General features: G+C 33.7%; 1 protein-coding gene and 1 pseudogene across 2 annotated transcripts; one reads left to right on the forward strand and one right to left on the reverse strand.

Moving 5' to 3' along the window:
- The first annotated feature begins 300 nt into the window (after positions 1 to 300).
- LOC104763585 (F-box protein At1g30790-like) lies at positions 301 to 1,651 on the forward strand (annotated as a pseudogene).
- A 2,129-nt stretch (positions 1,652 to 3,780) lies between these two features.
- Positions 3,781 to 5,132, reverse strand: LOC104762093 (transcription factor MYB59). Of its 2 annotated transcripts, none has more exons than XM_010485321.3 (3): positions 4,785 to 5,132; positions 4,575 to 4,704; positions 3,781 to 4,479 (listed from the first exon to the last, which is right to left on the reverse strand). In XM_010485321.3, exons 1-3 carry the CDS (start codon positions 4,840 to 4,842, stop codon positions 4,011 to 4,013), a joined length of 657 nt encoding a protein of 218 aa, XP_010483623.1. In that variant the 5' UTR covers positions 4,843 to 5,132; the 3' UTR covers positions 3,781 to 4,010. The 2 variants fall into 2 exon arrangements, with proteins under 2 accessions (XP_010483623.1, XP_010483622.1); XM_010485320.3 differs by having other exon boundaries at positions 4,817 to 5,104.
- Positions 5,133 to 12,949: the final 7,817 nt, after the last annotated feature.

The raw sequence follows: 12,949 nt of genomic DNA on the forward strand, positions 1-12,949 counted from the left end.
GTTCACATAAAAGCTAGTGACTGCTTAAATTGGAAACAACACCTTATTGTTAGTGATAATTTATCAGTTTTGTAAAATTATACTTATTTTTTAGAAAGGAACAAATTATTAGTGTTTTTCAATGGCCAAGTATATTATGAAATTTGGTAAACTAGCATGTTTAAATGTAAAAAGAAAAATTATGCATAAGATATGCATGAGATTCTATTTATTTATTCAAAGCCATCCATCACACAAAAAAAAAGTGTTTTGTGTTGTATAGGAGGAGGGCTTTTGTGTTACAAACCACTACAAGTCGTCATGGAAGATTCACAACCGTCTCCGTCACGTAACCTAGTTCACTCTGAAAACTCCACAATAATTATCTCCCAGATACTCGCTAGACTTCCGGTGAGATCCCTTCTGCGATTTTGTACTATACGTGTCGAAGCTTTGGTTACCTATCTTCCGCAGTAAAAATTTAGCCGACTTGTTCCTGGCTCAGTCAAAGACTCGGCCTCATCTTCTTTTCACATTCAAGGACATGGATTCCGGTAAGCGTTTCTTCTTCTCGGCTCCTGAAGACCAAATGGACGACAAATCCTCCACAGTTATCGCCAGACACGACATCACGATCTCAGATCTAGACTACATCACATCTGCCCCCCTAAACGGATTCGTATGCTTCACACGTGGTTCTTCGGTTGTTCTTCGTAATCCAACCAATGGAAGTACACAAACTTTTCCCGTTCCTAAGTCCAACGGAAGAGACATCTACGCGCGTCTCGGGTTCGATCCTGTCAAAAGATGAATACAAACTGTTGTGTGTGAGGATGTTCCATGGGTGGGACGGCGATAGAAGACAGAATCATCTGGTTCACTCGCTAAACTTTAAGTTCAGATGGAGAAAGATCCAGACCAACGCAGATCCCTACGCCTACTTAATTAGAAGGTGGGATTTGCATGCAGTGGCGGATCTAGCCAAACTTGTCACCAGGTGCAAAAAACTATAAAATTGGAAGAGGGAGTCCAACCCGTGACCTCATTTTTAATATGGTGCATTCCTACCATTATGCCACTTTAACTTTAAGAATTCATGTATAAATTAAACGATTTATAGTTCATATGGTGCACATACACCACCTTTAAATAAGGTGGATCCGCCCCTGTTTGCATGGATGGTGCTATATACTACGGAGTTGGGCATACAAGGATAGCTAGATTTGATGTTGGATCCGAGGATATTGCGTTTATTCAAGGACCCGAAGACTATAATGCAATCTCATGTTATTCAACACTCACAAATTACCATGGAAAATTAGCATGTGTAAGCTACGGTGAATCCCATGAGATGCGTATGTGGATTCTACAAGATGCTGAGAAACAGGAATGGTCGAACGCCATGACTTGTTTTGTGCCTTGTGACAAGAAGACATCTTTGTGCACTGGAGAGATTCATACCAACGAGGTTGTAATGGCTTCTAGATGGTTAGAGTCATCTAAGCCCTTCTATGTTTACTATTTCGATATGATGAGGGAGAGTATCAGAAGAGTTCAGATTGATGGAATAGCGGATAATGAGTTTAGACGTATCCACGGAATTGGCAAGAATGCTCTTAGGCTTTCGTGTTACCCAGGTCACGTTGAGCATTTTGTTGGTCCCCCTATTTAGTACTACAAGTCTTCCTAACTTCTCTTTTCTTTAATATATTTTCTGCTTTGGTTTTAGTTTTCAAAACAAAATGTTAAAGTTAATTTCGACCTAAAATTCGATATTTTTTATATCCTCACCCAAGAGCTGAAGATTTTTTTACGTGAAAATGTAAATGTTGGAGATTTTTTTTTTTTTTAATCGAAATTAATTAATTAAAATGTATGAATTTTTTTCTGTATTCGCTCCATTTGATTTGACGGGAGAGGAATTTCTTGTAAAATTTGTGATCATAGTTGATAAGTTTATCACACAAATTACCCCTGGGGCACATGTTGAGCCAGCTCATCAGAAAATTATCTGACGTGCCCTCATGTAGCGAAGAGAGATTATGGCGTTTTTTTCCAGTTCCAAAAAAGTTCCAAACGATCATGGTTTTTTTATACAACCTTATGGATCAAAAGTTGGTTATATGGTTCTCTCATGGATTTCGTTTGAGTCCAATATGGTCAATTGGTCATAATTTAATATATATAATTTTTAAAAGGTTGTTGATTGTCGTCACAAGATTTATATCCTCACATAAGTCAATATGGTCAATTGGTCATTATAAATTCGATATTTTTTATATCCTCACCCAAGAGAGATTGTTTCAACAAAATTAAACAAGATTTATAATTGTCAAAGAGAGATTAAAAAAAACCAACAACAGTAATTAATTTAGATTAAGTAACTAGAAAGTTCCCTGCATCATCATAACATATTGGAAATAATCGAAAATAAAATTAAGCAAGATTAATATTAAGGGTAAAAATGGTTGTACGTATCTGAATGATTGAAAAAATTAAAGTTGAAAAAAGAGTTGAACAACATTCAACATTTCATCCATGAATAGTGGTTGAATGAATTGAATAAGTTTTCTTTGTAATTTCTTCAGTTTTTAAATTATTTAAATTGATAGAGTTGAATAAGTTTTCCAACTATCTTAAATGATAAAAAATGAAATGAATACTTACTTATTTTTTTCATCTTATCAAATTTGAGCAACCATTTGCACGTTTGATGCTAAGAGAGTTGAAAGCGTGAAATTAATTTAAGTAACTTAAAAAGAAACTTAAATAAATTTAGCTTGTAGGTCACATGACTCACATTCATTTAGCTTGTCATATTTACTTAATAAAAAAACCAAACGATTTATACAATTGTGAAAACTAGATTGCCTTGGAATCCAACAATCTTGTTGTTAGGAAATAGGATATTTTCTACATATATATTATGTAAATATTCTCTACTTGCGCATCAAGTCTTGTGTAAACAATATGTAATCTTGGTTCGTGAATAAGAAACGCAACACTTTTCTCTAAAATTTACATGGTATCAAAACCAGTAAACAAAACCAAAATCGGCAGTCCAATGTTTTAGTTTTGCCATTCCGAGTAGTGAACTTTAAACTCCCAATCACATCTTTTTCATGAAAATGGTTCGTCATATATGCCTCCATGGACGTGAGACAATTAAACCAACAATAATTAATTTAGATTAAGTAACTAGAACAACAAAAAAAATAATTAAAAATTTATTTGTAAAGTAAACGTTATAATGGTAACAATATTCAGTTTTTATAGTAGCCCAGCTAGTCATTTCATATTACTTATTTTGTTTATTTGAAAGCTAATTATCAATTAGGCTCCCTTCTATATGTTTTTCGCTTACTTTAAGCAGCCATCCTTTTCTTCTTTTTGATTTTGTATTCTTTCATTGAAATTGTAAACAATTTTAAAAAGAAAAGTTGAAGTTGTAGTAGTGGTTCATATAATAAAGAAATAGAAAGATATCTTACCATAAAGACTAAAGAGTGGGAACTGAGCTTTTTATCATGGATTCATTTCTTAAACCGAAAAAATCATACTCGATTTGATCAATAAGATGATAAAGTTGAAGAATACATTCTCTTTTCACAAAGTTGGCTTAAGCTTTACAAGTCAAACCTATTCTCTCTTGATTATTTAGCAGATGAATATGCCTTGGTCACTCATCTTGCTACTTGCTTATTCCATTTTTCTTCCTACACTATTCATAATTTTAGTAATGGATACTCCAAGACTTTCTCATAAATCAACATTAAATCTAACTATTGACTTCTTACAAACTTTAACAACAACAAAAAATCTATTTATTTTGGAAATAGAGTTTTGACTTGTATTACACATTGGATTCTTTTCACTCACTCTACAAGCTAGCATATTTGAACTTTGAAAGGAAACAAAGGCATAGCATGATTGATGACTACATATGAGATTAGTACAGTCCTGGAAAACTACTACGGTCGTTTGATAACATATATATGCTGCACATATAAACATCCCAACTGAATCAAATCCTAGACTAAAGACGACCACGATGATCTACCATGTTCAAAACTGAGAGGAAACTGATCAATACCAAAAGACGACATCTTACTTTCATCTGCATCCATGTTCCAAATAGACTCCAAGGAACTTTCCCATGCTGGAGAAGCTAGAGGAGGGAAGTTCAAGTAACAACTTTTCTCTGAGTAGTAGATGTCTTTTACAGGTTTTATAATGTTTGCCCCAGACTGATCAATCTCTCTCCATATGTCATCCATTGAGTAGTATCCATCTTCGAATTCTTGATTTATTTTCCCATTGGAGCCACCAGTGTCTTGAGTAGTTGTAGTGGTCATAGATGATGAGCAACAGTTTGAAGATGAGGAAGTTGGAGACATAGGCCGCTTCTTTTCTTGAGCCTTCTTCCTCATATGAGTCCTCCAGTAATTCTTTATCTCGTTATCTGTTCTCCCCGGCAATTTCCGGGCTATCTTTGACCACCTGCATATGAAAATTTTCCAAAAGTTCACAACAAGAAGAAAGAGGATACAAAAACAGTTTTAGGGTTTCTCTGTTTCATGAAGATTCCTTCTGACCTGTTTCCCCATTTGGCATGAAGCTCAAGGACTAGACGCTCTTCTTGTGGAGTCATCTTACCACGTTTGAGACCAGGATGTAGGTAATTAACCCACCTTAACCTGCAACTCTTTCCTGTTCTGTTTAAACCTACAACCAAAACCAGGTCATTTCTTTAAATGGAAGGTCCTTTCCAAAGACCGCCCATTTTTCCAAAACATAACCTATACCTATTCTTATGTTTCTCCCTCCACCTTCAAACCTGAAACTTTCGCTACAAAATCCCATCTTCGATCTCCGAACAAGTGGACAAAGTTGACCAAGAGGAGGTCCTCCTGTTCTGTCCACGGTCCTTTACGGTATTCTTCTTGCACAAGTTTCATCTTTCTCTTTTGTCTCTAACTCTCTCTGTATTTCTCTTTGTAGAAAAGTTTACTTCTGAGCTTGTTTATGGGAACCTATGGCATTACTCTTACCAATATTTATATAAGCCAACTTGAACACTGTGTTGTGTCTACGCGATATAACACTCACATTATTAAAATTCTCTAATGATTTTTTGTTTTTGTTTTTTTCTTATCTATACCGTCCATATGGTGATCGATTATGCTGTTGATAATGTGGGGTCTGTTGTTTTGTGATGCCATCAAGCCATTAGAGCATTTTAAAAATATGGAAATTATCGTTGCTCATAGGCGTTTGATGTACACTGATGTAACATTCCCATTAACTCTGCCTTTTCTTTGTCTTTTTGTGTGTTGCAATAAGAACACTTTCTTATATTTTCTTTTGGCATGTCCCAATAGTTTCATCTCCACTATCTCTCGTGTCAGTAAGATATCAACAGCATCTCAATCTCAAACCAGAAGAGAAAATTAAGTAAATCATATAATCCTTTACTAAGTTTACAAATATTCTAGTTTTCTTACATATCAGGGTTTTTTTTAACAATATGTAAGAAATACACATGAATCTGTGTGTGTGTGAGAGAGAGAAGGCTCTAGACATTTTTTTTTTCTTTCTACCCTATTTAGTGAGGTTATGATTGTAGTGTGTGTCTCTTGACTTTATTAAAGTTTAATTTAGATATCACTGTAGAAGCTTATAAAAGGCAAATAAAGAAGAAAAAAAAAAGGAAAAATAAGTTTTAAAAGCATTTTACCAAAAGGAGTCGAATTGTTTTTGGTGTGTGATAAGTGGCTTTTTGTATCTAGCAACAGCACTTGAGATTGAAAGTTAGATACATACTCAGATATTGATTTGAGGATTTTTTTTTTTAGGATTTATAATTCGTTTTAAACACCAACCCAATCGTTTGTTTAGATGATAAAAGCCACTTTGATTTGGCTTGACTTTGTTATAATTTGCCTCTTGGAGCTCTGTTTTCAAGTTTCGATATTATAGTCCAAGATTTTTCAAGAATCCGAAGATCCATCCGTTGGTAATACTTGTTTTAAAATTATATATTCCCTATATTATCTCATATGATTTATTGAAATTTCATTAACCTTACATATATATCCTAACGTCACGTGTGCAATTTATGTGGCTTAAATCTTCAAGATGCATGAAGTAAAGTAAGAGTGGAGAGGGTTCTGACTCTGTGTGTGTACAAGTACCTGGTGTGCTGGTCCACAGAAGCAGAGAATATAGAATATATCTCTAATTGGCAAAGAGTTCCCAAGATTCTTCAAATTGTTTTGTTCTGTGGAAAACTCTGAAAATGACATATTGGAATCTGAGAGAATTATACTTAACATCGATGTTCGTCTTAATTTATGTCGAAGCAAAAAACATTCGAGTGTCAAACTCGTGTTATTTAAATATATCATAATATGGGTTTATTTTATTTTTGGTAGAGAAACATGAGAGGAAGAACTGATTCTCTCTTGTTTCGAAAATGAACTTGCGTGGCTATTACGGATGTGATTCTCAATAATTGCACAACTAGGTCATTACGAAATTCACCTTTTAATTAGTCTTAACATCTAAGATCTCTTTTAATTGTAACAAGATTTGGTTATTCAAAAAAAATAAAGTATACTACAATAGTTTTTGTTTTTCCTTAATGATTATGTGGCTGTGCTTGTAATGCTTTAAATATCATGGCGTGAAAAGATTCGGGGTTCTGAATTTTTTGCATGTTGCTTTCATACTCTCAAATTGTCCATTGTCCAATAGCTATTATAAAATTCTACACACCACAATGGGAAAGCTACTGCATATTTTGTAATATTGATCTCAGCCATCGATTAATTAGTAGTTGGAAATGATCACTTAAATTAACCAGTAAATAGTGAGACTCAATTAGATTAATACAATTGGAAGAATATGATTAGTAGATGATTGAAGCAAAAAGATAGTAAACATATATTATTCTTTTTGTTAGTTGGGTTTGGTCCATCATATCCATTGTTCTATAAATAGTTAAAGTTAATTGGTCGTTCTCTAGCGCCTAATTAAACAATTGTCTAGAAGCTTATTAGTAGGTTTATTTCAAAATTTTAACATAATTTTATTTTATTCAAATATATTAATAGATGTCAAGAGGGTTATAGATAAATAGAATTTCCAATCGATTGGTTAAAATTGGAGTGTGTAGGCACTTTGATAAGCGTCTCTATGCGGCCAATTTCATAACGTTGGTCACATCTATATTCTTCAATTGAATATATAAAAATAAAATATTTCTCATGAGAGTTCAGTTGTGTAAAATTGGTCTTTTTTTTAAGGTGTCTTTGTAATGGAGGACCCAAAAATTCTGAAGAGATTAGAGTGAAGTAAGCAGACAGATATGAGACTGAGTTACGTGGACGCCACCACTTCCTCTATGGCTACTCCACTAAGTAAGATTTTTTCCCCTTCAATTCCTCTGGCTCGTGACTTGCGAAGGCACACACGCACTTAACGATTAAGATAAGACCTTTTGGTCCCACACTTATCATCTTTTTTTTCCTTACATCATAACATGACTTCAGTATCCTATGATCTCTACTTAGTTTCATTTTGTTTTGATTAATTGCATTCCATTTTTCTCCACTCTCAATGTCACATTCGCCATGCATATATATATCTACATGCATGCGCTAGGGGTTATATATCTTTGGTTTAAATTTCCTATTAATTAATCTTCTCAAGTATCTTTTTCCACAGGCATAATTTAATACATGTTAACCAAGTAGATTTAGCCCTAATTAATGATTGATTCTATTATGTCTATATACTTTGGCTAAGATTAACTAGTTCATGACTTAGTCATACACATGCACAAGTACGATAACAAGGTTAATGGTTTTCAACTCAAGTTTTACTTCTCACTTTCTCAGTTCTCAACATGCACTCGTTCCGTACGTGCGCATGTCTGTATTTGGAACTGGAAACAAAGCTAGTCACCGTAATTCTTCTCTACAAACTTCTTTTGGTTTGGCTCACCCGGTTTGAGTCAATAATTCAGATGACCATTCCAACACAAATTTTTACTTCTCGATCATCATGCACTCGTGACTCGTGTCGTGCTGTGAACATGCCTGATAGGAGATATATATATATATATATACGCAAACCTACTCAACCAATTGAAATTATTTACAGTGATTCATAGACTATGATTGAATATTTGAATCGCAGTGGAATAACTCAAAGCCCTTATTAATTTTTTTTAAAACAAAGACCACCATATTTAATAGTTTTTACGTCTGAGTGAGCTAATGACTTTCTCTACAGATGAGGAGAAGCCTATATTTGTTAATTAAAGAGCATCGAGGACTCTGGATATTCTCCTTATCATTCTCTCTTTAAACTTACGTATGCCATGAATTATATGATCAAGCCATCTATGGGAATATATATTATTACATCAACAATATAATAATGCTCTTTATATTCAAAAAACAAATAATGCTATCACTTTAGGAAAAAACAAATACATGTATCCATTTGTTATTCGGTTAGTTTAAGTGATAATATTTTTTATTACTCTACAACGACGTCTTGAAACATTGCTACCGCTAATTATGAGACTATGTCTAGTCCTAGTAGTATATGATTATATATTCTTTTGAAATTCCACTAATTCACCATGAATAAATCCATCCCCCCCCCCCCACACATATCAAATTATCTTGGATAAATATCGCATTTGTTTAATTAATATTATTTTTTGGGTAGAATTGATGTAACCGGTCAACCTAATATGATTTTCATTGAGATGTTTTTTTTAAAATCAAAAGAATAGTCCTGTTTCTTAAGTTCTAATCCACTCTTCTTTTTTCCGACACCGACATGAAATAAAGAAATTTAAATTTAAATAATAGTGTAATAACGACACTAAAGTAATTATTAGATTAATATAATGCTTAGCTAAATACAATTCTTAATTTATTGTTTTTTAGAAAAAAAAAATAGTTGTAGTTGATCATGCCAACGTCACTTGCCATATTAGTAATAATAATGAATTTGGTCACTGAAATACATTAAGAAATTTCTTTCTGTTAATAAGTTATTTTGTATATGGATTATCAATTAGAAAAAGGTGTTGTCCAATGGAATGAACCCGTCAGTCACTAGCTTTTAGCTCTCTTGATCAGGTGGGAGAGATAAGGCTTTCATCAGCCTTATTCTATTACCGTTCAGTTTGATAAAGACGCTATCAAGCGAATATTCAACTCTGTGGTAAGCACTTTTTTTTGTTTTATAGTAGTTTTTTTTTTAATCCGAGAGATATTGGATTAGGCCCATTTAAAGTAAAAGAAGCCCAATACTCTCATATCGGTTTGTTATAACGGGCCGATATTACCCAAATAAGTGTGATTAATTCAACAATATGGGTATTGGTTTGCCTTAAGAGAATTTTAATGAATTTAAAAGTTTTGTAAAATATGTTGTTATTCAATCAAGACTTTTTAAAATTTGGTGTTATTAGTTGTGGATTTGTAAAAAGTTATTTAAAATCTTGATAAATATAGTGTTATTGGATTAAAAGTTTTATAAAATCATTAAAAGTTTTATGTTATTCAAGTAAAACAAAAGAATCTTGAATTGTTAATGAATTCAAATATTATGTTATTGATTTAGGATTTTATATCATTTCCTTCATAACAAAAGTCATGAAAACTCATTCATCAAATAGAAAGATTGTGAAAGATTTTACAAGATTAGGAAAAACAAATCAGCAAGATTTTAAAAAACTTTCTAACAATCTCTTAGAATCCTTCATTTTCTACTTTATTTAAAATCATTAAAAATTTCTTTAAATCCCAAACCAATAGTTTGGTTTATTATACTTGTCTTCTGATGGGAAAAAAAAGAAGTAGAACTGAATAATTCTGAAATAAAATTTGTGTGAAAATAAAATTACGGGATTAGATGCATCGAACTCAGTTGCTATGCAACACGTACACACAGAGACTTGGTGCGAAAGCAATGCATTTGTGTCTTTTAACTTTATAAGATAGATAGACCTTAGTAATTAGCTTTTGTTTTCCAATGCTTTCCAAGCTCACATACCAATTCCAATAATAAACCCCCCTTTTTGGACACAACCCCAGACAAAACCCACACGACTACATTTGTACGATTTTGATATTTTTCTAATTCAAAGACTTTGAACACTGAATCTTCACTGTATTCAGACGTGTATGTTAAATACGACCTGTCCATTAATAAAGTTGGTCAGTTTTATCATCCAACATTTTTAACCATACTGTTTTGTTTTGTTTTACTATCTGCATTACTGTGTTTTTTCCTTTCTGCTTAACAATTCAGATTCAAGAATTTCTTTAGTAGTACTAGTATATTAGCTTAAAATATACTCCATCTTAGTACCATTTATATAAGTTTTCACGTGTTCTTTCTTGATTTATTAGCCCAATGAATCTGTTATACTAAAACGTTTGAGTAAAGAGCAAATATTTCGCTAGCCCAATGAACTAGCGGATTCCTGGATCCCTTCTAGTAGATCCAGGAATCCGCTAGTTCTCAGCATCCGAAATCATTTGCTCTCAGTCCCAGCCCCTTCTCTCTCTTATGGCCCTGATCAGTTTCTGTAGGAAGTAGATAATCGCTCTTTGAATTCATTTTCTACAAAGAAAACTTGGAATCAGCTAAGACCCTCAAAGGAGCAACAATTTTGGGCAAAAGCTGTCTGGTTCAAATACCATGTGCCTAAACATGCCTTCACTTTTTGGGTTGTAAATCTGGATAAGCTCTCAGTCTGCTCAAGGCTCCTGAGCTGGGGAATGCAGGTATCTCCTGAATGCCCTCTGTGTAACTCTGAAACTGAATGCAGGGATCATCTTATGCTCCATTGTGCCTTCTCAGAGGAAGTCTGGCAGCTTATTTTGAGGAAGCTCGGTCAACCAGTTTGTTGCTTTATATCTTGGTCAACCTTAATCACTTGGCTTCTGTCCAAAACCCCTGGTCTCTCCACCACTTTGAAAAAGATTGCAGTGCAAGCGACAGTGTTCCACCTATGGAAGGAAAGAAACATCAGAATTCATGATCATATCACGGCCTCCCCTTCTTCGATTTTCTCCCAAGTCGATAGAAGTGTCAGGGACATTCTCTTAGCGCGACAGTACCGCAAAGGGTGTGGTCGCCTCTTATCCCAATGGTTTGCCCATTCATAGTTCTCTTTTAGAACCCCTTAATCTACTAAATCTTAGTTTCTATGGCTTTTTATTTTTTTTTGGGCTGTAGCAACTTCTGCAAATAAACTCTTTCCCTCCGATAATATAATTCACATTTTATCAAAAAAAAAAAAAAAAAAAAAAAAATCGCTCCATTATAATTATGTTTCCAAGATCTCTGTTTCCCTACGAAAATACGTTCTCGATCGGATTGGTATCTTGTTCGACACTTCATTTAACTACTAGGAAACTCGTGTTTTGGGGGTTGGAGCAACCTCAATAAATGGAAGAAAATAGAATGTCTTGGGTGTATCAAAACAGTCAAATGTGGATTGTAGTATTAAGTTTTTTTGTTTTTGTTTGGATAGTCCCCCACGTGAATATGGAAATGGAATGGGTGACTTTTATTGTATTTGGCCGTTAAGTTGGACGAAACACCGCATTTTTGTCAGCTTTGATATTCGCCACCTCCCTTCAATATCACACACAGTCTCAGCCTCCCACACACAAATTGTTTTCTACCATTATTATGAAACTTGTTGTAAGTTTTCCTACAACTAGTTCAATAATGCGTCCTATAATTTCTGTAAAGATTTTCTTAGTGTACTTATTATCCAAATTCATTAAAGAACAAATATGACAACAACAAAGAAACAAGATGTGAAGCAAAAAAACAAATGTGGGATGTTTGTGGTATTAACAAGCGAACCCTATTGATATCTCTCAGTCATAGCAGGAGAGCCGTCGGATAGAGTGGAAGAGAATATCTGGACTTTTATGAGCGTATCTATGTTCCAGTCACCGTATACAGTTACATTTTGCAGGTGATGTGATCAACATCTCAAATTTGATCTCAACCGTTCATCTCAAAATCTCCTCAAGGGACCACATTTTATCGAGTGTGTCCGTGAACTCCTGTCATGACATAGTAAGCAAAAATAAAAGTCAAACTATAACCCTTTTTCCTTAGACTAAGACTGTATGATCATTTAAATGAAAAGTGAATCAATAATTTTGAAAGAACAGAAAGAAGATTTGAATTTTATGTTGGCAATATGTGTTGGATTGAAGTCAATGAGACCCGCACAAACGAAAAAGTAACGTAGGTGGAACAATCATTCGTGGTGAATGATGTTTAAATTAAAATCTATTGTGAATAAGCGTTACAAGTTACAACGTATATTTTTCTATACATGTGTTTAAGAGTGCTTCAAATCTCTGCCTACCGTTTCTTTTCTTCCATCCGTTATACATTTTTGGGTTCTAATCACAGCTTTATTAACCTAAGTAATGTGACACATGGCAAAGGCCCCCCCACGTAAATCAAGTCTTTGAAACGGACAACACATTTAAAATCATTGGTTTCATACTTATGTAGTCAAAGTTAGGTATGAAGAGGAGGACTCTAAAGTGGACTCGTTTTAGTCAACTTGATCAGCATTTTATATACTACTATCTTCTTACTCGTTTCATTTTTGTACGTATAAAAACGCTCTAAACAACGCCGCACTTGACTCGATGTATTGCTCTACTAGTATTAAATATTGTTGTTATGCGTACTACTATAAATGATTTAGATTAGTTTGGTTTATTCATATCAGACACTTTTTAATCCGATAGCCAGTAAAAATTCTTTTGTGTGTTTAAGTCTCTGACAAATAAGCAAAATTGATAATGATTTCCATGTAAGTACAAACATTATAATTCGTATTACTATATGTAACTTAGAAGCTTTATAAACCGACATGACCGATTTCAAATGGAACAGA

The sequence above is a fragment of the Camelina sativa genome, chromosome 18, assembly GCF_030686135.1.
Source record: "Camelina sativa cultivar CO46 ecotype springtype chromosome 18, ASM3068613v1".
NCBI lineage: Eukaryota > Viridiplantae > Streptophyta > Magnoliopsida > Brassicales > Brassicaceae > Camelina > Camelina sativa.

Coding starts and splice junctions, on each gene's coding strand:
- LOC104762093 (XM_010485320.3), bottom strand. CDS start 4,937: ATGAAACTTGTGCAAGAAGAATACCGTAAAGGACCGTGGACAGAACAG. Junction 4,705..4,816: donor TTTTGTAGCGAAAGTTTCAG/GTTTGAAGGTGG, acceptor TTTTGGTTGTAG/GTTTAAACAGAACAGGAAAG. Junction 4,480..4,574: donor CATGCCAAATGGGGAAACAG/GTCAGAAGGAAT, acceptor TTTCATATGCAG/GTGGTCAAAGATAGCCCGGA.